This window comes from Amphiura filiformis, chromosome 20, assembly GCF_039555335.1.
Source record: "Amphiura filiformis chromosome 20, Afil_fr2py, whole genome shotgun sequence".
In the NCBI taxonomy this organism is placed as follows: Eukaryota; Metazoa; Echinodermata; class Ophiuroidea; order Amphilepidida; family Amphiuridae; genus Amphiura; species Amphiura filiformis.
In genome coordinates, this window is record NC_092647.1 from 32,556,298 (window position 1) to 32,579,783 (window position 23,486).

The 23,486-nt window shown below is 36.4% G+C and overlaps 1 protein-coding gene across 1 annotated transcript in view; it reads right to left on the reverse strand.

Annotated features, from left to right (window-relative positions):
• The window catches only part of LOC140142594 (beta-1,4-galactosyltransferase 5-like), a 46,306-nt gene that overhangs the window by 9,672 nt on the left and 13,148 nt on the right, over window positions 1–23,486 (reverse strand). Inside the window, exons 2-4 of the mRNA XM_072164590.1 lie at window positions 9,847–10,322; window positions 6,203–6,409; window positions 1,717–1,791 (exon numbers count right to left, since the gene is read on the reverse strand). Coding sequence (XP_072020691.1) covers window positions 1,717–1,791; window positions 6,203–6,409; window positions 9,847–10,129 — 565 coding nt within the window. The 5' untranslated portion in view covers window positions 10,130–10,322. The remainder of the gene's footprint in view (window positions 1–1,716; window positions 1,792–6,202; window positions 6,410–9,846; window positions 10,323–23,486) is intronic.

Here is a 23,486-nt window from a genome sequence, read left to right on the forward strand (position 1 = left end):
TACCAAATCGCTAGTCGGGCAATCTTCATGATCTTTGCTTTTCAATGGAAAATTGCCCTGGATGACAACAATGAAAATATCGACTATTTCTGCTGGTTGCGCACGAGATAAAAGCACCGAGTTTGACATTTTCAGAGCATGAAGGAAAAAGGGTAAAATAAAACGGAAATTCTGACAAAACTATAATATATAGACCCACACGATGTGCTTTACAGAGGTGGGAAATATCTTCTTTAGCAAACTATATTAGTTTGAGACCCAAAAAATCAATTCCGTAAAAAGCTCGCAGGCGAACTCAAGGCCTATAAAAATCAAAAATATCACACTAAAAGATACAATTTGATGCTTAATTTTAACACCAGGATTAAAAAAAAATGTATATCCAAGCACCAAGTTTTTAACTGACATTACTGAAGAAAAAAAAAATATTGCTTTATATTTGACCGAGAAAATTAATTTCATAGCAAAAGGTGTATCTCTGAATTGTGCTGATTTTAACATGTATCGATCGACTTTTAGCGCGACTAAGCATTTCTAAAGAATCGGTTGTCCAGGTAGGTGACTGCATAGGCTTTGTGTTGTGATAATTTCGATCAGTGGTTCGTAACAAAGAAAGCGTGATCCAGTTGACCTAGCAACGGTCATATTCTAACGTGCACTACGACACACACCGACACCGCCTGGCTAATAATTATTTGGTGGAGCAGGGACACTAAAATGAATACACGGGATCGATACACGTGAATTGCTATGCACGATTTTGATATCAGACGAAAATCTTCGAATACTGGGTTAGAAATTGATGAATATCTCCCGCAAATGAATTTTTCTCAAGAAACCAGATGTGGTCTCATACACTCGAAAATACGTGTTGAACAGATATGATAGTCGCTAGAATGCGCTTTGAAAATTGGCTGTGCGCTTTGAAGTCAAAATCTGACCATTTTATATTGCGTTGGTCCTGTAATACCCTGTGTGGACTACAGCGTGTAGTACAGCTGCACTCACTGTAGGCAGTATAAAAGTCGATGACCATTGACCTCAATGGGCATACAAGCTTATTCACGCACAACCAAGATCAATTACCGGCTATTGTGAGTAGCCTTAGTTATGTCCCTCGACTAATTATTAGTTCTAAAGAGCTTTAAAGATTTGAACCAAATGGCTAATCGTGGCTGTGGATTCAACCTACCATGGTGATTCCTGCCATGACGATATAGGGTCGATGACACTGTGCGACAGCGAATAACGGTCTAGCAACACAGAGGTCATGGGTTCAGGCATCTCCAAAGTCAGCCAGTCCCCGTTGGTTACACTTCAGATATCCTAGTCAATAGGACCAAGAAATACTTTATTAAACCCAAAGCGGTATGATTGAGACATTGTATCTCCGGACCAATAGTCTCTTACGCATATTCATGGGCACCGCATATGGATCCAAAAGCGCAGGATAAAACTTATGTCCAAGGAACCAATATCAAAATGGCCACCATCATGGGCTGCGATTGATTTTTAATTTGTTCCGTTAACATTATATGTGCGTTTTCTGATGAGTTTATAATGTGTTTTTATAATATAGCTGGACGTAATCTAGATAATTTAGATAACAATGTTTGTTATTGAATTATTTTTTCAGAAGCAAAAATTATAGTCTCATAGACAAAAAAGGTACTTCAATACATAACAATTAATATAATAAATACGATATCGGCCTACCCAGATCCGGAATGTCGAGTTCAGGACAAACAGATGTGGCATTTCTACGTATAATAACGGCGGCAGGTATTGTATCTGTGGGAAAAAGAACATTTTGTACATTATTTCTAAAGAACTATTACATTATTTTATATTTACAGACAGCTGCAGCTGGACATCCAAAATTAACTGTGAAACCAACGAAAATTGATCGAGGTGGGAGAAAGAAAGAGAGAGGAAGAGAGAGGGGCGAGAGAACTCTCACTGAACCGTAAAGTGGGGACATTCATAGGAATTTTCAACATCATAGTGTGGACAGTTGAACGGTGAGCGTCATAAAAGCATAGACGGAGCTATTGCAACATTGCAAGATTTAGGAGATACGAAGGTTGGAGTGTGGGGATGAGAATAATTTGACCCCACTATGCGGTGAAAACATACACGTCTCCATTTTTTTTTATCTCACTTTTTAAAGGAAACACATAATACGGAAGAGATATTTTGGCCTTCAAATGGAAGTAGGGGGTCCTCGATAGACTGGTGGCAGCGAAATAATCGTATTTAGCTATCGTCATGTCGTTTCTGAGACCAAAAAGTGGGGACTGCCCCACTTGAACGGTTCGGTAGGGCTGAGAAAGAGGGGGAGAGAGAGAGAGAGAGAAGGGGAGAGGGGGAGAAGGGGGGGAGAGAGAATGGGGAAGAGGGAGGGAAAGTGAGAGAGAGGGAGAGAGAGATGGGGGAGAGGAGAGCGCGCGCCCGAGAGGGAGAGGGGGAGGTCAGATACTCCACCATTAGCAATGATTAGCATGATTAGGAAATTGTGCAAGTGTATCGATACTGAATTGTAATTTTACCACTGTCTGTCTGTGGTGCACTCTATATCCACTCTGGCACAGGGGCGTAAATCGGGTGGGGGACAGGGGGACACGTCCCCCTCACTTTTTAAAGTGGGGGACACAATATCAAATGTCCCCCCCCCCCCCACATTTTGGTCCCAAAAAAAAAAAAAAAGGAAAAGAGGGAAGAGAAAGGGAGAAAAGGAGAAAAAAGAGAAGAGAAAAGGAGGAAAAAAGAAGAGAAAAAGTTAAATTGCATGTAATTGAGTATGCCCATCACTGCCCATGCCTACAAAAACCGCACAGTCGGTTATATATCAGGCCTGTGGTTATGTTAGGCATTGCGTGAAGGCGGGTCCATGGTCTATAAGCCTGTAAAAATTCCTGCGGGCCCGCCGATATGCAGGGCCATTTTATCACCAAAAAAAGTCAGTATAAAGACGGACTCAATGCTGATTCCCATATCAATCCATGCATGCTATAATTGTGAATCTCAAATCTCAAGTAAAATTTTGACAAAATGACTTCAATTGGACGTCATTTTGTAAAATTTTCCAACATCCCCCTCAGACACCCCCCTGTGTGTATATAAACAAGTGGCCACTTTTGCTTCTACACCCGCGGATTCAGGGGCGGCTCTTACAAAGTATCAGTGGACCTGTATAACATTTAATTGAATTGGGGGCCCTTTTTTCTATTTAGGCAATGATTTTAATAGTATAAAAATGATGCACCAAATGGCTTCAATTTGACCTTCATTTTGCAAAATTTTCCCCCTCATACACCCCCTGCGTAGTGAGTAAACAAATAGCCATTTTCACTTCTGCTTTCCACATTTGCCAATTTATGTAATTTATAGGCCTACAATAATAGGGGGAAATTTCCACAAAAGGCTTCATGGACCGTCATTTCACAAATGTTTCGCTTTTTTAAATTAAAATTTTACACACTAAAAGTGCCAAAATGGGCCACCAAATCACTTCAATTAGGTATTAATTTTGCAAAAGTTTCTTACTTCGGAGGGGGGCACATGCCCCCTCAGACACCCCCCCTGCGTAGTGGGTAATAAAGAAGTAGCCATTTTCGCTTCTGCTTTCCACAGAAATAATTTGCCAATTTATGTAATATATAGGCCTACAATAATAGGGAAAACGTTTCCACAAAAGGCTTCATGGACCATCATTTCACACATTTTTGGCTTTTTTAAACTAAAATTTTACACACTAATAGTGCCAAAATGGGCCACCAAATCGCTTCAATTAGGTATTCATTTTGCAAAAGTTTCTTATTACGGAGGGGGGCACATCCCCCCTCAGACACCCCCCTGCGTCGCGCAAGCGCGACGCGATGGCTGCTTCGCGGCCATTTTTATTTATTTCTCACATTGGGTCCCCACTGTCAGTGTGTCCCCCCACTTTCAAAAACGGATTTACGCCCTTGCTCTGGCAAGATACACGGTGTTCCAAAACACTACCGGTTCTTAAACAATCTGTTTCTTGGAAAGTATTTAATTTACAGGTTTTGTTCAAATACGAAAGAACTGCACGATATTAAAATTGAGAGCCTGCTTGTAAGATGATGCTCGGTGCTTATCTTTTTTCGTGTTGATATTTTTATTGCACAAATAATCGCAGCTGGGTAATCTCACACATTTATGTTTTTGGAATATTTCCAAGAAATGGTAATGCAAAATGATATCAAAAATCACACATAAAGATGCAGAGAATGATTTAAGCACTTCCCATCACTCCACTGGGGTCAACTTGCGATTAGCACAGCTGTGTGAGTGAACATGACACCACTGCTTGCCCATCGTAGACGTGCATGGTTAAATTTGAATTTGGACTGATATATTTACAATAAAAACACATTGAAAATGTTGGTCGATTTCACATTTTATGTTATGTACAGAAGGTGTGAATTATCCTTAAAACACACATCACTTTTATTCTGAAATCGACCAAGTAATATTGACACACACACAATTCTAAAACAACATCTTTTGCACAGAATTCAATGGGATTTGAAAAGTAAAGTGGTAGTTGAAACTCTAGTGATAACACTTTTACAGTGCATGATGGGGCTTCCTTAAATCATCCTCTGGTAAAGATGTAAGCATGTGATCATTGTCATTCTTAGCTCAGACGTTCTTTGAAAAGTGAAAATATAACATATTGCACAAATAAAGAATTAAAGTTGTGAAGCTTCCAATTGTAGAAATCAATGTTTTCTAGGACAAAATGCTGTTTCAAATATTGTTATGGATAATTAATGCAAAAGTGTTAGCTTCAGTGAAACCTTGATTAACATAACACCGTCGGATTATAAAATAGATAAGAGGGCTAAAGTTAAGGAGATACACAAACCTTATCAAGGGGTGAGCTATAATGAAAAAATCGTCTGTTACTTAAACTTGGAATTGATGCGCGCATTATGTAACCGCTCATTTCTTCACACCCAGTCATAGTCAACCAACTAAAATGCACAATCAAATGAGCTACGCGCTGCTCTCAGGGCCGGATTTACCATAGGGCCAGATGGGCCCGGGCCCAGGGCCCCCAAATATATGGGGCCCCCAAAATTGCCCTGTGCAGTGTGCATCTTCCATTTTAGCCAAAAAACACCATGTTTTGGGTCAAAATAGCCTACAAAAATTGCCAACTTGGCCAATTGAGAGCACATGCCTTCCTCACTGTGCGTTTGGGGTCTCGAAATTTTGGCCTGGCCCAGGGCCCCAAAAAAGGTAAATCCGGTCCTGGCTGCTCTTTAAATTTTTTGATTCTGATGCCAATATCATATGTCCAAATTTATTCACCTGGTAATTGTTTCTAGGACACCGTGTATATGGGGAAATATTTGCAATTATATACCTCATATATAGATTCCTGTTATCTGATTGGTTGAATATGCAGTCATTGAATTAACTATGCCCTCAAAACGAACTATGGACCGGTCCATGGAAATGAACTATGGACCGGTCACGTGCGTCCCGATCAAACTGCGCAATCGCAACATCCACGTATCCATTCGGTATATAAAACAATTATTGACTGCTTTATATTCGGGACATGGTTAAGATTCATAGGCCCGCGGTGATCTCAAACCATGCATGGTTTTGAGATCACCTTGGGCCTATAATCTTAACCATGCCCCTCATAGCAGTCAATATTTGTATACTGTTTTTACATCAATATGCCATTTCCCAAAAAACCCTGTTTGCATCTGACGAAACGTCATCAGGGTCTCAATCGGCTCTTGAGATGATAGTTCGACATAGTATATTGGTTTAGTCGATGACAAAGGAGTGATAACAATATTGAGCGAAAGAAAAGGCAGTAAAAGAAGAAAAGAAATGAAAAGAAAAGTGAAGAAAAAGAAGAAAAGAAGGAAAAGAGAACTGATCAAAAAAGGAGAGACAAGCGGGAAGAGAAAATTCTCAGCAAACACAACAATATTTTCAAAAGTGTTATTTTTAAAGTTATTATTGTAACGTTTTCAAAACGTAGTCAAAAATGTTTTAATTGATGCGTTTTTTCGGAGTGGAGATGTGTTTGGGGTGGAGTGGACGTTTGTGTGGGTTTTTTTTGGTTTTTGTGTGTTTTTTATACATTAATTTTAATCGTTAAATTTATAGCATATATTACAAAAACGTTTTGTGTTTGATGGCTTACCGTTTGATTTCGAAGTTGCATTCGTTTCTGCTGCTACTGCTTCTTCTTTTGGTTTAATCAGAGGAGTCATTGGTTTAATGATGAACATATCAACAGCATTAAATTGATCCTGGCCAATCTCAGGAAAAGCCATCCAATTTCCCAGACTACGAAGTTGACGCTTTGTATTGGTATTATTACTCGATAGTCTAGACTCAAGTGTGTTTTCTGTTGAAAAAAATATTGATAAGTCATATGAATTTAACTCAATCATTTAGTAAACGAGAGACTGGTTTTTAACCAAGCAGTTTCTAAACAGCCAAAAGACATGAAAGAGGGCTACGTGCATATCATTGGTCAAAAAACAAAAGTCAATTTTTTATGAATACTTTCGTGACTCCTTACATGAAGGTAGATCCCTTTAAATACACATCATTAGATTTATAATTTTTACTTCGAGGTTTGTTAAATATAAAATAAAATGTGTATTAAATCAAAATTAGTCAAAATTATTTGATATCAGAAGGACATTCCTCGTATTCAGAATACAATTCGATATGTCTGATGTGCTCTCATGTCCCACAAACAATAATGTGCAAACGTTGCTATCCGATCCCTTAAACTGTCAGAAACAAATATAAGAAATGATTTTACGATCGCTACCCTTCGTAACGTGACGAAAGTCTCGGCCTGCCAACCCTCCCCCATTTGCACATGCCAAATGGTTGGGATCCCAATTTGCAAACCTTAAATGATCTAGGAAAATTCGCATACTGTTTTCCTTTTTAGACCATTTTATTTAAAATGCGCCATATGAAAGTGTGCCAATAATCGCTTCCCCCCTCTCGGCTTGCCAAAAATTGCTTCCCCCCCCTTCGACTCACCAAATAACCTCACACACACCCCACACACCCCCATTTTACCCTCCAACCAGGGCTCCTAATTATTGCACAGCCCCTTACGACTAGTAAAAGCGTATTCGTAACTTGCGAACGATTACTTGAGTTAAAACCATGAGAACGGGATAATGCTCTGCATGCTAGCCATGCGCTTCAACGGAAAAAGTTGAAGTTTTGAAATATTTTCTCAAAATATCAAGAGCTATCTTAAGAACTACTGAATCAATAGTAGGCTTGTTTGTACTCATTTTAATGCATTTTTCATGCTGATTCCAAATATGGTCATGAAAATGTACATTTCTGAAATATTTGAATTTTTAAATTTTTTTTTTAACATGTCGTCTGCAGTCGACACCCGCGTGAAGAGGGTTAATTAAGCAGTAGACTTCGGTTGTATATATAAATGCGCTTTAATAAATGCGCACGTGACCATATGGCCAGCGCCATATTTGCATTACATCACTACCAATCACTGAAATGGCGACCATTGAAGGAGTGGCTACAGTTGTGACCTTGTTTCGTGGCTAGCACTGGCAAGGAACATTGGCTGGAGGTTCGATGCTATAAATTTGCAAGGATAAATCATGGATATCAAAGGATCATGATTATTGCACAGCACCCCCATGTACAAACATAACTAATGTTTATTTATTTATTTTTATTTATTTATTTATTTATTTATTTATTTATTTATTTATTTATTTATTTATTTATTTATTTATTTATTTATTTATTTATTTATATATTTATTTATTCATTTATGCGACTAAAAACGATAACCCTGTTCTATTTTGAACAAATTGGGAAACAAATTGTTCCTGTACAAATGAATGCCGACCCCAAATTTCGGAAATTTCAGGACAATTTTTTTTTGTATTTTCTCAAATTGAAATTTATTTACAGATTTTTGTGCTTTTTTGGGTTATTTACAAATTTTAAAAAAAAAATACCAACCGACCGACCGACCCTACTTATAATGTTATAAATATTATTTGCCCCCCCCCCTTCCCCCAAAACCACCCCTCCCCCCTTTTACACTCATAAATTAATTGTTTTTTGCTAACTTTCCCCTTCCGTGTAAAGTAAAACTTTATAAGCCGGTTGAATCAAACTGAACAAAATTGACGTATACAATTACAATATACCATGACAATAATGTGTATGACGAGATCTAACTTACTAGCTGAATAAACCTCAAACCATGCATCACATACGTGATTGTACCTCATATTGTCATATAACGTATGAGCGTGATGTATAGTATACGAGTCTTCCTCAACATCTTCCAGCCTGGATGATTAGATCATGTACAGTCATCTACGTGTTTATACTCTAAATTGTACGTCAAAGGGTGACAAAGGGTGTACAGATTACCGATTTAGCATGGGGACACAAAAAGGTGCTTAAAAACACATTTTGAATTTGTTTTTGTCCATTTGCGAGCGAATGAGTAAATTAGAATTGATGAGGTCGGCGGGGACATCTAACCTATTAGTTTGAGAGGGTCATTATACCGAAAAGGGCTAAAGTTATAGTTTCCTCAATTTACGTTATAATTACAGTTAAAATTAGGGTCAGAGTTATGTTCATTGGCGGCGCTACGGGTGGGGATACTTATCTTGACTCCCAAATAAATAAATCCATGACCCCTTCCTTCCGAAGAAAATGACAGCCTCCTATGTTCCCTACGTGCAAACATTATCAAATAACATCATCGGCAGCTACCCAGTTCTGACCTTAATGCCAGTAAGAATCACATTTCGTCATCAATATGGCCAATTGCCACGCCCATTTAGCACGGAAATAATGAAATATAACTTTTTAAATCAGCTATATCTAGCTTTTCCGTCATAATTTTTTTTTCCGTAATGGAAAATCCAAATAAAGAGTTTATGTTTCGGGTCAAATTATTTTGCCCTTTGCAATCAATGCCACTATTTTGCAAAACCAATTTTCCTTGTAACCTGTCATTTTCGCCTATACTTTTGCGTGTGGAATTTGTGCACATCCGGGTACCTTACATCGTTGAACACGGTATGGCGACTTGTAGATGTCACGTGCGCATTTATATATATACCCGAAGTCCACTGCTAAGTGAAATAAACAGGGGCATAGCTAGCATCCTCGCCAAATGCAAAAAAGCTCGACTTTACGAGCGTTGCGGGTTATAGTTTTTTGGTATAAAAAAGGGCCGTATTTGCTCATTTGCGAGTATATAGTGAGGGAAAAATAAGGTTCTTTGTGCTTTTTTGGTCAAAAATGTCAAAAATGCCTACTTTTGGAAGAAAGAAAGTCCCTTTTTTCAAAATCCCCTGCAAATACACCGTATCAAAACATAATTGAGATTGTACTAACATTGTGCATTGCATTTGGACATATTGGATACTGGCGTGTGTAGGCAGGCCTTAGCTAAACACAGACAGTGCAAGGATGTCGAATTTTGAACGTAAACATCTTTGGATCTACACCCCTACATGTACCGTGTCTTTGTTAAAAACACATCCTACTGAGTTTTCTTAAGAATGATTTGAAAAGGTGATTTGTTTTTTAGATCATTTAAGGTTTTATCAGCCACTGGTGATCGCACGCGCGATTGTCGATATAGTTTAATTTTTGGTGAAAGAATTTCGAGCTTTAAACCTCACATTTCATCTAAGTAAGGTTAAATGTGGTCTTATGCCTAAGAACGATACGCTAAACATTTCAAAATGTTAAACATGATTAATAAATTGGATGAAATTGTACACATTACATGTGTGCTTTTACCTGTTCTTATGACACCTATAATTGTCCAAAAACCAACTGTCGACACACACGATAATATCAGCAATAAATACAGCATTCCTAAAGTGGGTCGTCGTGTTACATAGTTGAATGTCCATTTTAGTGGGTAACAAATTCGGGATATGACGGCAAATATATGATGTTTGCAGATGGTTCCGTTCAAACGTGATGTTAAGTTATCATAATAATTGCGTTTAGACAACTCGTTTTCGTTTTGAACTCCTTTGCTCTTCCATGGAACCGCAAAAGGTCTATAGTTCTTCATATTGGTCGTCAATAAACTTCCAAGTATGGAAATCTATGTTTATATGGTCATAGTTGACGCTGTCTATTTTGATGATTCAGTGCTCAACTGGTAACTACTTTCATTTGGTTGTAGCATGCATTTAGACCTACATCAGTTGAAGAAGTCATCCATATGCTCTGACGGTGGTATTATTTTGTCCATGAGTCCATACCTGTAGAAAGGGATAGTGCAAGCACATAATTATTTACTCAGATGTCTTGATCCTGTGTTTAATACGCAAACATATTGTGAATAATACTACATATATTTTTTTTTTCTGCTCAATATAAAAGGAAATGATTATTTTCACCTAACTAACACGTAAAAAGTCAGTAGCTCTTAAAATGAAAATCATTAGGCCTCTCCCCCCTCTATGATCATCTTTGATGACCCGTCCTACCCCCGGGTACGGGGTGGGGTGAAAGTTGTATCACCAAAGGATTTATCTACGATTAGCTTAGGTCGTTTGGGCGTAAACGCGCGCGGTTTTTTTATGACGCTTAAAAATCTTTTTATAAAAATCTCTTTATAACACCCCCCCCCCCTCGTAGTCTGGTAGCAAATTTAATACTAAACATCTTCTTTTTTTTTAAAGTAACTAACCCCCTTTAAATAATGCCCATTATTCAAAAACGGGAGATTGTATTACAAATCTGTAAAATGCGTTGGAAACCGAATTTATTTCTGCGCATTTTGACACCTCATTTGTAGCATTTGTCTATATTGACGTCACAGCGTACATTTAAATCAATGTAACCCAAGATTTGAAAGTTGCAGTAAATTCTATTGATTTGTATTTAGTATAATGGAAGGAAATCTGTGTATATCTGAGTGTTTTTGTATTGTTGTAAGTGCAACTTTCAAATCTGGACCTCACTACATTAAATTGACCGCTGTTTTATTGTTTTCTGGGCTATCGTATCAAATGAGGTGTCACAATGCGCAGAAATAAATTCTGCTTCCATCGCATTTTACAGATTTGTAATACAATAGGCCATTCTTTAAGAGGGGTTAGTTACTGTTTTTGAGATGTTAGGTAGTTTAGTGTAATGTGTCATAGGACAGGTTATAGGTCACTTGAGGTCAAACAGGAAACTTCTATGAATTCGGGAAAAGAATCGAAAATGACGTAATGATGAGGATGATGTAGCTCAGGTCCAAAAAGGAATACTAACAGAAAGTGCAACTTCAAGGTACTTTTTCTTAATGTATTTATTAACTAGCGTTATCTGGAACATTATATTTGCTTATAACAACATGAAAATAAGATCATCCTGAAAATTTAATCGATTTTGTTGACATACAACAAAAAATATAAGACCTCAAAACCCATGGTTTGTTTGGTGAAACCTCAAGCATGATCATAGATGGCCGCCATGGAAAATATCTCCATAGAGGAGATGAACAATAAGTGCATTATTTCAAATGAATAGCGGTAGTCTTAAACATTGTTCAATCTTTTAAGGTCAGCACATTTTATCTTCAAAAATTATTATATTTCATCATGGCATAAGTTTGGTAACATTAATCACTACCAATTTTGAGAAATTTGCTCCAAATCAAAGGTTATCTTTACTACATTGAGCAATACACTGTGTGTGCATGTGCCCACTATGGTTTCCGAGAGTGTGTGGTTCCCAGTAGTTTCTCTCCCTATGGATATAGGCAGGGGCAGGCGATTTGCGCGGAACTTTCTTTCCGCGCAATTCCGCGCAATTTAGGGATACATGATTTGCATTGAAAAAAAAAGTTCCGCGCAATTCCGCGCAATTTGCTCTTTTTTTCCGCGCAAATCGCCTGTCCCTGGATATAGGTACACGGTCTGTAACACAGACTAGGTAGTGAGTAGTGCACGGGGAAGTAAAAGATTTGAGATGGGCCGCGGTAGGCTTAAACATTCTTAAATTTCTTAACATCCTGCACATTTTGTCTTCAAAAATAGTTAAATTTTATGAGTATGTAAGTTTGCTTGTCTGATTCACTCCAAATTCGGAGATAATTGCGTTTGAACACCTGATGCACGGAATGGTGTCACTTCAACCTGTTGTAGTTCTCATCTCATTAAATTTTTCATTAAAAAAGTTGATCTCTTCATGAAGGAAGGTCCTCTCTATTTACTGACCAAACAGGAAAAAGTTTGGTTAATGTTTTCTGGTGGAATCAGGAATTTCTTGAAACACCCTGATATAGGCCTACATTTGGATCAAAACAAGTATGTACGCCATTTAACAGGCCTGGGATTTCTTGTATCGATCACTTTCTCCATAGACAATACGTGTGTGAGTGCACGCACACAGTAAATGAAAAATCGTTCTAGTGGAAACTGTATTAACAGTGGTCATCCCTATTAGTAGATTATGTCACTCGGGGTCCGTCTCTAATTATTAATGTTATTCACGTGTTGTAATACCGGTAGGTATTAAAACATTGATTTGTAAAAATGTTCCCGATTTCCAATGGCTAAATATAATTATAGTACTCTATTCATTTTGGTAACTCTGGCCAATATGACGGTGACTTTCGAGATTTATACGCATCACATTTCATAATTAATGACATATCGTATTGACACCTGTCACTTTATTTGTGCCCATGGTCAAAAGGCGCAATAGACTATCCACAGAATATCCGGTTTAAATTAATAAATAAGGATCATGCGTTAAAATGTCTTAAGTTGAAAAGTGGCGTGACCCGGGGTCATGGCATTGCCCTTATGAATTCTCACCCTCCTTGGTCAAATTTTGCAGCCATTTTGAATTTGCCCTGACCTTCGACCTCGGATGACATTTACGGTTTCATACTTCCCAAGTATCAGGGATCATTTTCCACAAGTTACAGCCCGATCGGGGCAACTTCAAATTTGATCTGTCCTTTGACCTCGGATGACCTTTGTGTTTTAATATTCTCCAAGTGTCAGTGATCATTTTCCCGAGTTACAGCCCAATTGGAGCAAGTTTGAATTTGACCTAACCTTTGACCTCACATGACCTTTACGGTTTCATAGTCCCCAAGTGTCATGAAACATTTTACCCAAGTCACAACCCAATCGGAGCAACGTTACATTTGACCTTACCTTTGATCTCGGATGACCTTTGCTGTTTCATACTCCCCGGGTGTCAGGGATCATTTCCCCCGTGTTACAGACCATCGGACAATGTCGGATAAAAAAATATAACCCCCCCTCGTAGTTCTAAGGTTAAAGCTAATGAATAGCTATATACCCATACCAAAATATATTTGATCAACTTTTTAAAAATAGGAGAAAAATAGACGCAATGAGAATTCTGGTTTGGGGGACACCCTGTATAATATTTTACACTAAAATACTTTAAACTGTATACAGACTCTTATCATTGTTATGACTTGTGGAGTTCCCTAAGTTTTCAGTTTATTACCGTCGGTGGTTCGTAAGTCACAGAACAGTGACTTTGAATAATTAGACAATCGTTTAAGGTTGGTAGGCATAAAGGCGAATAGGAACCAAATCTGGTTATGATCCACTCTGTTACAACGGACTTTACGGGTCAAGTTGTAAGAAATAATATTATAATGACGCACTCCAAGTCTGTACACTTACATGTACATTTACAGTGTATAAAAGTGTCAAATATTTAACTTAATTATTATTATCTTTTAAAAATTTCCGAATTTGTACTTATAATTATACAAATCATAAAATGTTATTGTGCAATTACCTTTGCCGGATATGCAAATACCTTCATATAAATTAATGCACTTCTATCTTTGAAATGTATATGCAATTGCGTGAAATGTGTATCTTAAAATTACTTACAATTTGATTTATAATTTTATCTTGTGAAAATGTCAAATTGTACTAGGGAACAGGTTTATACATTTTATTCATGTAAAAAATGGTTGCTGTGCAGTAGAATTGACATTATAAAATTTTGTATAAAATTGATTTTGTTGTTGATTATTCTAATGTGTAGTATAATTTTGTTGTTAAGTAGTTAAGGTGGTACTACACCCTTGATAAATCTGTGACTATTTTTTGCATTTTCAAAAATAATAACACACTGGTAAAAAAAAGTTATGTATATTATAGGGGAAAGGAATCCAGTTACTACACTGGAATTTCAGTGACTCAAGACAATCAGTGCGTTATTTATGATAAGAAGAGAGGTGCTACTAGAATGTACCTCATGTCTTAACATATAAGGAACCACTAATCTTGAATCACTCAAATTTCAGTGAAGTAATTGTATCCGTTGCCCCTACATTATACATAACTTTTGTTTGTTACCAGTGTGTAGTTATTTTTTGAGAAAAATGTAAAATTAGTCACAAAAGGGGGTGTAGTACCACCTTAATGTATAGTAAAAGTATGTTAGGGGTTTTGTTCACGCTGTATATGTAAGTACGTCTGATGTATGCTATTGTTGGACCATAGGCGAACAGGGGACACCTAAATTTTCCTCTGGAAAGTGACGGATATGCGCCTACCGCGGCGTCTCGACGTACAAAACATTGCCACGGTTGTTTGTAAATAAAAATCAGAATTCGTATACTGTTTTGGTATTATTCTTGCATCAGTAGCATAAAACGCACCATAAATGCAGTTATAGACCTTTCTCTCAAACATTGTGATTTCGACTTATATTCATATCAGTATAGCTCTACATGAATTACTTTTTCCCTGGTTTTGGCTCTTGACCCTTTGAAAAATAAAAGAAAAAACAAACAAACATTCAAATATGTTGGGGTGTAATTGTATCGGCTCTATAAAGCCGAAATCACTGGAGACCCGTTTATCCTTTTTATACTTGTTGTATGTTTATTTATTTATTTATTCTTTCTTTAACCAGGGTAGCCCCTTCAGTAACTGGTACTGATCTCCAAGGGGGCCCTGAGTGACAATTTACAGCACACAATATAATAAAAGAAGTTGATAACAATTAAAAGCAATGCATGGAAGCAAAAGTTACTTAAATACAGTATTTACATTGTACATCAGGTCAAGTAATAATTACATTATACAGAATAGATAACATTGTACAAGTTTTACAATCAAATAGTGAGTAAAAGACAAAAAAATTATATAAATTTGTGGAATTCAATAAATTAAATAATTAAGTCAAATCACAATTTTGAAATACAGTTTTTAAAAGTATGAACGGTCATAGAATCAAAGTTTCCACGGATGTCTTGGGGGAGTCTATTCCAAGCATAACATGATCTGTAGTGAAAAGTTCTCTTACCAGGATTTATGTTCCATTTTGGAATGACAAGAGAATTGAAAGTTTGGCTTCTAGTACCATGAGTATGAAGAGATTGCATATAAGAAAATTGAGAAAATAAATATGATGGTGCATTATGGGTAAGACACGTGAACACAATAATCAAAAGTTGTTTCTCCCATCTTGTATGAAGTTTATCCCAGTTAAGAGAATCCATCATGTCTTTAATAGGTGTTCTTATATCCGCTGATAAAAGAATACGAGCAAGTCTATTATGATGTACTTGAAGTGAAGTTGAAAGAGAGTTTATGCAATTTGTCCAAACAGGACTACAATAGTCAAAGTGTGGCATGACAAGGGCATTGGCAAGCATTTTAAGGGTATCATTTGGGAGATAATATTTGAGTCTACGAATAATGCCAATACGTTTTGAGATATTAGAAGAGAGATGGTTTACATGTTCATGCCAAGATAATAATTGATCAAATACAACACCAAGATACTTAAATTTATCAACTCTTTCAATATTATTACCATTGTATGAAACATCAATGTCATCAAATGTATTCAGCATATAACTAGTACCAAAAATCATGAGTTTTGTTTTCTTGATATTCAAGGTGAGATTATTTTCATTCAACCAAGATGCAACATTTGACAAATTTTCATTTAATTCTGCTTGAAGAGTTGCTGCATCATTAGAACTACAAATAAGAGTTGTGTCATCTGCATACATTATAGTTTTACAGTTTACAGAGTTTGGAAGTGAATTTACAAAAATGATAAATAATAAAGGCCCCAAGATTGTACCTTGCGGAATACCAATATTCACATCTTTAAAGTCAGACATAATAGAGGAAATGTTAACAGCTTGAGACCTATTACTGAGATAAGAAATAAACCATTTTAGACATGAGCCAGAAATACCACATTGCTTTAATTTGTTAATTAAAAGACTATGGTTGATGGTATCAAAAGCCTTCTTGAGATCCAGGAAAATTGCACCAGTTAATTTTCTATCATTCATGTTTTTAAGAATGTAGTCAGAGGTATCAAGAAGGGTTGTAGTGGTTGAGTGGTTACTCCTAAAACCAGATTGAGATGGGTGAAGAATACCTTGTTTAGATAAATAAGAATACAATTGGTCATGGACAGCACGTTCCAGAATCTTAGAAATTATACATAATACAGAGATAGGTCTATAGTTACTTACATCTGATTTGTCACCATCTTTATAAATAGGTGTGACTTTTGCAAGTTTCCAATCAGAAGGAAATATAGAAGTGTACAATGAAAGATTACATATATAGGCAAGAGAGTCACAAATAATTGGTGCAGAAAGTTTCAAGAGTTTCACATTGAAATTATCAAGACCAGAGGACTTCTTATTTGAAAAATTACAAATTTTGTCAAATACAAAAGAAGGAGTAATAGAACCAAAATTAAAATTACTAGATACATCATCATCATTACATTCATCATTAGTAACATTTTTACATGAATCATCGTCACTATTATTTACATTGTCAAATTTTTGAGCCAGGGTAATTCCAATTGATGTAAAGAATGAGTTGAATTCATTAGCAATGGGCTATTCCAGTTGAATTCCGCACCCCCCCTATGGAAGACATTTGAAAAAAGTGCAATTCCGGTTGGAATATGGGAGAAGCTCAAATTCCAGCTGGCAATTTAAGCATAGATTCCAGCAGGAAGTATGGACATTTGGTACAATTCCGGCTGGTCTAAATTACGCATGAAGCAGATAACAAATCAATAAATATATGAGAAGTCTATAAAGACCCTATGGAAGACATTGACGTTTTTATAAATTCCGGCTGGAAGATGGACAAAATAGCTCTAATTCCAGCAGCTCCTAATTTCTAGTACTGAAGACCCTATGGAAGACATTGACATTTATGTGAATTCCGGCAGGAATGGGAAAAAATGCTCCCATTCCAGATGGACCCTATGGAAGACATTTTCTTACTTTCAAATCCGGCTGGAAAATGTGAAAAATTCTCAAATTCCAGTTGGACCCTATGGAAGACATTCGCCTTCCCTTCAAATCCAGCTGGAAAATGGGAAAAATGGGAAACGTTCAAATTCCAGCTGGACCCTATGGAAGACATTCGCCTTCCCTTCAAATCCGGCTGGAAAATTGGGAAAATGCTCAAATTCCAGCTGAGTTGTTTCAAATTGTTTATATTTAGAACACCAGCATGATCAAACCTATGTAAGGCTTAAAGGGGTGTGTCATAACAGAACTTTTGGGAATTGTAATAGTGCAGTATGACATCAACACAATGGAAGGCAAAACACCTTTCTTGTTTTATTTGTTCTAACAATTAGGTCATATTTTGCCTGAGTAATTCATTTATTTTGGGTTTTATCATAAGTACATATTTAAGCAAGAAACTGACAGAAAATTAGGTATCAGAATTTTATATCTTCTGTAACTCAAGTACTCTACCTCTAGCTCTGTCTCAGCCTGGAAAAATAACTTGTAGGCCTTCTACTCATGAACCACCAACAGTTGCAGGAGCATAGCATTTATGGTAAAAACGGAGCACAGTAAAAATCAAGCTCGGGCTCTGTCCTCGATGTCAGTTGGCCTACCATCGCTAGACTATTTTCTCAGGGGGTGTACAGAGATATTGGGCTATTCCATTTGAATTCCACATACTCCCTGTGGAAGATTTTGGAATTCCAACCAAAATTCATCCATTTGAACCATTCCAGATCCCAGATTTTGAAAATCCAACCAAATTGAACGGTTTAAGCAATTCCAAATCCAACCATTTGTGGAAAAGGTGGAGGAAAATTCGGAATTCCAAGCACATTTAACAGTCGAGCCATTCCAAATCAAGTAATTATTTCAAAATGTACCTGAGAGGTGTGGAAGATTTTGGAATTCCAACCAAATTTAACACAGTCAAGCCATTCCAAATCCAACCATTTTCCCAATGTGCATCAAAAGGTTTGGAAGATTCAAATTTGACTATGGCCAAACATAGCCCAACTGGGAAAGTAGGCTATATTGTACATCATACACAGTTACCTTAGGGGCTGTGCAATTATTATGACCCCCCCCCCCGCCCAGGGGGGGTAAAATTTACAAACGGCGTACCAAAAAAGATCCCCCTCCTCGGTCTACTAAAATCCACCCCTTTGCACAAGCCAATTTTGTTAGATCTCAATTTGCAAACATTAAATGGTCTATGAATGTGTGCCCAAAATTGCTTGACCCCCCCTGCCAAAAAGTGCTTCCCCTTTCAACTATTCAAATATTCTTGTCCACCCAATTTTCCTTCCCCCAGGACCATAATTATTGCACTTCCTCTAGGTCTGTGATTTAATATACAGCATTATATAGAATTTTTGCAACAAGCTACATAGGTCATCTCTGGACAAAATGTTCCCAACCCAGATCTGATTGACATCTAGAACCTGGGATACAGCCTCATTTCTCATGACATAGTTCAAAATTTTTCAACTGAAATATTAAACCCCAAATTACTGAGAATGAGTTATACAGGCAAGGGCAGATCATAAGTTTATTCTTAGTGGTTTACACACACATTCCACACAGTAAAAGTAAATCCCTGATCATGGTCAAATGTGCTGAATGCATATTCACTCAGTATAAATATTGTGTTTTGAATGTTCATGAAATCAAAATAATCAGTAAATGTGCACAATTGAGCCCAGGAAATTGAGCAAAATGATATTATTATGTGAGGCAAGGCACTCATATATTACTTTAGCGGCAGCAAGGGGTCTGTTCGCAATATACAGCCTTCCTTAGGTAGATGTTCTACAATTTTCCTGGTGCATCAACTGAGACTACATCTAGACACCAGTTTATTTTGAACTTGAACGGGTATCTAAATTCAGAGAAATTCACGATCAAAGAGAGGTTCGGCAAACTGACCTAAACGGCGCACAATGCTTTAATAATACACACAGAATCAACATGTTGGCGCCCTATTGGGATATTAAATCGCGGATTTGGCAACCATATCACAGACATGCGTCCATGATTACGTAACATTGCAAATGAGTCATCACACAGTTACTGTCCATTTGACAAATCCAACAAATAAGCGACGGACACGCAGCGTGGATAAGATGATTATACAAACACATTATTTCAAATATTTGCATAACGACCCCATTCATCATACGTCACAGCGAATAGTCCCGATCAATGTGTACAGTACCTCTGCGTATTTCTAATGTTGACATTGCGTTGCGATCAGGAGGTGAAACAAGAACTGCCTTTAAAAATACAACACGGTTGATATAAAAACATAACTTATGAGGTACATAAAGTGCGCTATCATGAAATACACTTGAAAAAAGTAAAGAAATAATATAGGGACGAAATAAATAAACAGCAAACAGCATCAGCTACATGTAGCTTGTCAAAATGATTAGAGGACATGCGCCCAATGGGACCTTTGATGTGATGTGCTGATATGTAACCGTTTGGGTACATTTTCTTTAAAACAAAGCAAAGAAAGATTACGAAATGTAAAGCATATCTATATACTAGTATTACAGTGTAAAATCGTACTGCATGGGATGTAAGAGGATTGTTTTTAAATAAAGAATAAAGATCAGGTTTACCATTTCGGTTACTATATTGTTAGGAAATCATGTTGGGGGTGGGGAGGGGGGTTGCAGCAGAATTGTTTTATTCAGAATATAGGTTTGTATATTTAATTCTTAAGGATTGTTTTCCAAGTGGACATATTGGTCTTATGGAAAAAAAAAAAGAACTGCTTTTTATGTCAGTATATACTGGGTTGTTAATATTTGATTTAGGCCTCCGTCCAACCATATCTCGTGAATGGATAATGTTTCTTTTTCAAATTTTCAAAAACAAAAACAAAAAAATTACACATCTTTTTTACAACAACGTGCATCAACGTAGAGGCATTGAGATCGACGCTCAAATTACATTCTACAAAAAAGGTATGAAGCTTTAAAATTCATTATATGCTAAAGAAACCTCAAAATCAAACTTTATGATATTTCTTGCATTGGTTATTCCAATGGCACAGACAAACAAGCAACACATACGCTACAATACAACGACGACAAAAATTTACACATTTGCCTCACATGAGGTTCTGAACAGAAACATCACATACAGGCCAAGACACCAAAAATACCTAAACCAATCAATCGAAACACACCAACCACACCAACCAGGATCACACATGGTTCCCCTACCACATACACAGGTGCCGAGAACTGCGAAAGCCAACCGCGAAAGCCGAGAACCGCTCTAGTTTTAGATTGAAACTGGCTTAATAATATTGATATTTTCATTGAGGCCGATTCCAGGCAATACAGTGGCGGAGCCAGGGGGAAAGTTGCCCACCCCAAAAAAAATCAGGGATGAAAATGGGGATGAAAAATTGTCAGATTTTGTCTTTGCTGAGGCAATAAGCCCACTTAAATCATATTATTCAAAATATCAATAACAAAATGTGTGTTTGGTATTCACATTTTCTATGCCAATTAAACAACAAGTTTACCACCATTATTTCACTTTTCCACTTTTCTATATTATTTCCTCAAACCAAACTAAACTTAAATGACAGCCCATATTTGGTAACAAGTAAATTTCTCTGTATCTGCCATAAAATGTATCATATGAAATAGGTCTGCTCTATTTTGAAATTTGCTGTGAGAAATTTTCTGCTCTTGTTTGTTTCATGCAATTAATTTTACAGAATTTGTTGTTGTTTTGTTTTACACTGATGCATAAAAAAATCTCTACCCAACTCTGTATAGATATAGGCCTATAGAGGTTTTCTCAGTTAATTGAACACATTTTTCGTTATATTTAATATCCCGTTAAGTTTGAATTTGTCCATAAAATTTGGAAGTGTCTATTTGTAAACTTAAATTTCGTCTTTGGTCAAATAAATTCATATTTTGATCAAAAAGATTCATACAATGTTCATCTAAGCGCATTGAATTTGTCTCACCTGTTGCACGGACAGTACTTGCACAAATATAATTAGTCTTTGTTCATTAATTTACATGCTTTGATCAAAACAAATTTGTCCTCCATATATGTTATAATAAATCTATGTCTATTAAATTCATCTGACCAAATAGCAGTTATCACAATAATATGGCAGCGAGACAAAGCCATACAAGCACGTTTGAAATATATAATGATATAAAAACGAGAAAGAAAAAAAAATAAAGGGAAAAAAATAATAATAATGAAAGACAGAAAAAAAAATAAAAAAATAAAGAAATATGAAATATATATAAATAGAAAGAAAAGCAGAAAGAATGAAAGAGAGAAAGACATAAAGAAAAAGAAAATACAGTGTGGGCCAAAAATAACTTTACCCAATTTCAGAGGGTGGTTGCTCGAATTATAGAAGAGCTATTCATGATAATGTTACATATTCTAAATGTATATCTTTCTAAGAGGATGTGATGAAGAAATTAAAGCAAAAGAAGCTAAATTAAGGGATCTAAAATGAGCGTTTATGGCGTTTCGACAGTATTTTTTGTGGGACATGAGAGCACCTCAGACGTATCGAATTGCATTCTGAATACGAAGCATGTCTTTCACGATATAATACAAATTTTATGACAAATTATTAAAATTTGATATTTTTCACATTTTTGATATATAACAGTCCTCGAAGTAAATTTTATAAATCTAATGATATATTCTTAAAGTGTATGTAGTGGGAGGAAAAGCCGACGATCAATTGAAAATTTTGACCTTTTATATTGAAGATATGGATTTTTTCCCAAAAGACCTAATTTTTTTGGTGTTTTGGGGAAAAAATCCATATCTTCAATACGAAAGGTCAAAATTTTCAATTGATCGTCGGCTTTTCATCCCACCTACATACACTTTAAGTATAAATCATCAGATTTATAAATTTGACTTCGAGTACTGTTAAATATCAAAATTATCAATTTTAATGATTTGCCATAAAATGTGTATTACATTGCGAATTTCAAAAATCAAAATTATTTGATATCAGAAGGACATTCTTCGTATTCAGAATGCAATTCGATATGTCTGATGTGCTCTAATGTCCCACAATAAATACTGTCCAAACGTTCATACCCCAGCCCTTAACAAAATGGTGCTAGTTTTACGTCCGAGGGTCAAAAATCACTTTGTCCACACGTAATTCAATGGGATTTGTCCGATTGCTAAGAGTAAGGCATACATATGAATACATGATTATAAAAGCCACCTAAGTCCATGCGAAGTTATTTTGAGAGAAAAAACCCGTGTATCATTTTAATTCATTCAGTTAGATTTACCTGGTCAATATGGTAAGTTTTACGTGCAAATGAGTGGATTAACCTGTATTAGGTATGACGATTAGCATTTCAGGGACTTCGTGGGGTTCATTTTAAATTTTGGACTTTGGTTTTTTGAATCATATACAAAGACAACAATGTTAGAATGAGATTATCACTAGTAAGATAATACAAAATAAAGCACACAGGTATGTATAATGTTGATAAGCATTCTGCCATGTAATATAAACCACACACTTTCCTTTATTAAGCCCATTTTTTGTTCAAAAGTCATTCTCTAGCAATGAATGTGTTACAAGTGGACTTTTATACATACTGGATTTCAATCAATGTGTTACAAGACTCAAATCATGGAATTGGGTGATTCTTTCATACATGCTATTTTTCACATGCCCAATAGACACAGAGAATGAATTTGAGTTGTTCTTTCATGCATATGACAGGCCTATGTATAGCAACAATTTCCCATGCTTAACTCAATTTGGCCAAAGTATGGACTTAGGTGGCTTTTGTATTCATATATTCATATGCGATATGCATTAGGCATACATGTAATTAGTAAACACGTTTGGCTTGTCTTTGAAAAGTTGTTTTATATGCATGAAAGAAATACAATCGATTTTAATCCCCATTTACCTATCATGTACTCCTGTCATTGACCAACAATTAGCATAAAAATTACACAATTACAATTAGTATAGTAAGGGCTTTTCACAACCCATTTTGGTGGAGGACTCCACTTTCCCTCCACGATTGAGTGGAGGCCTCCACCTAAATCGGGTACGAAAAGCCCTTGGCAGTTTTCCTCCACCAAATAA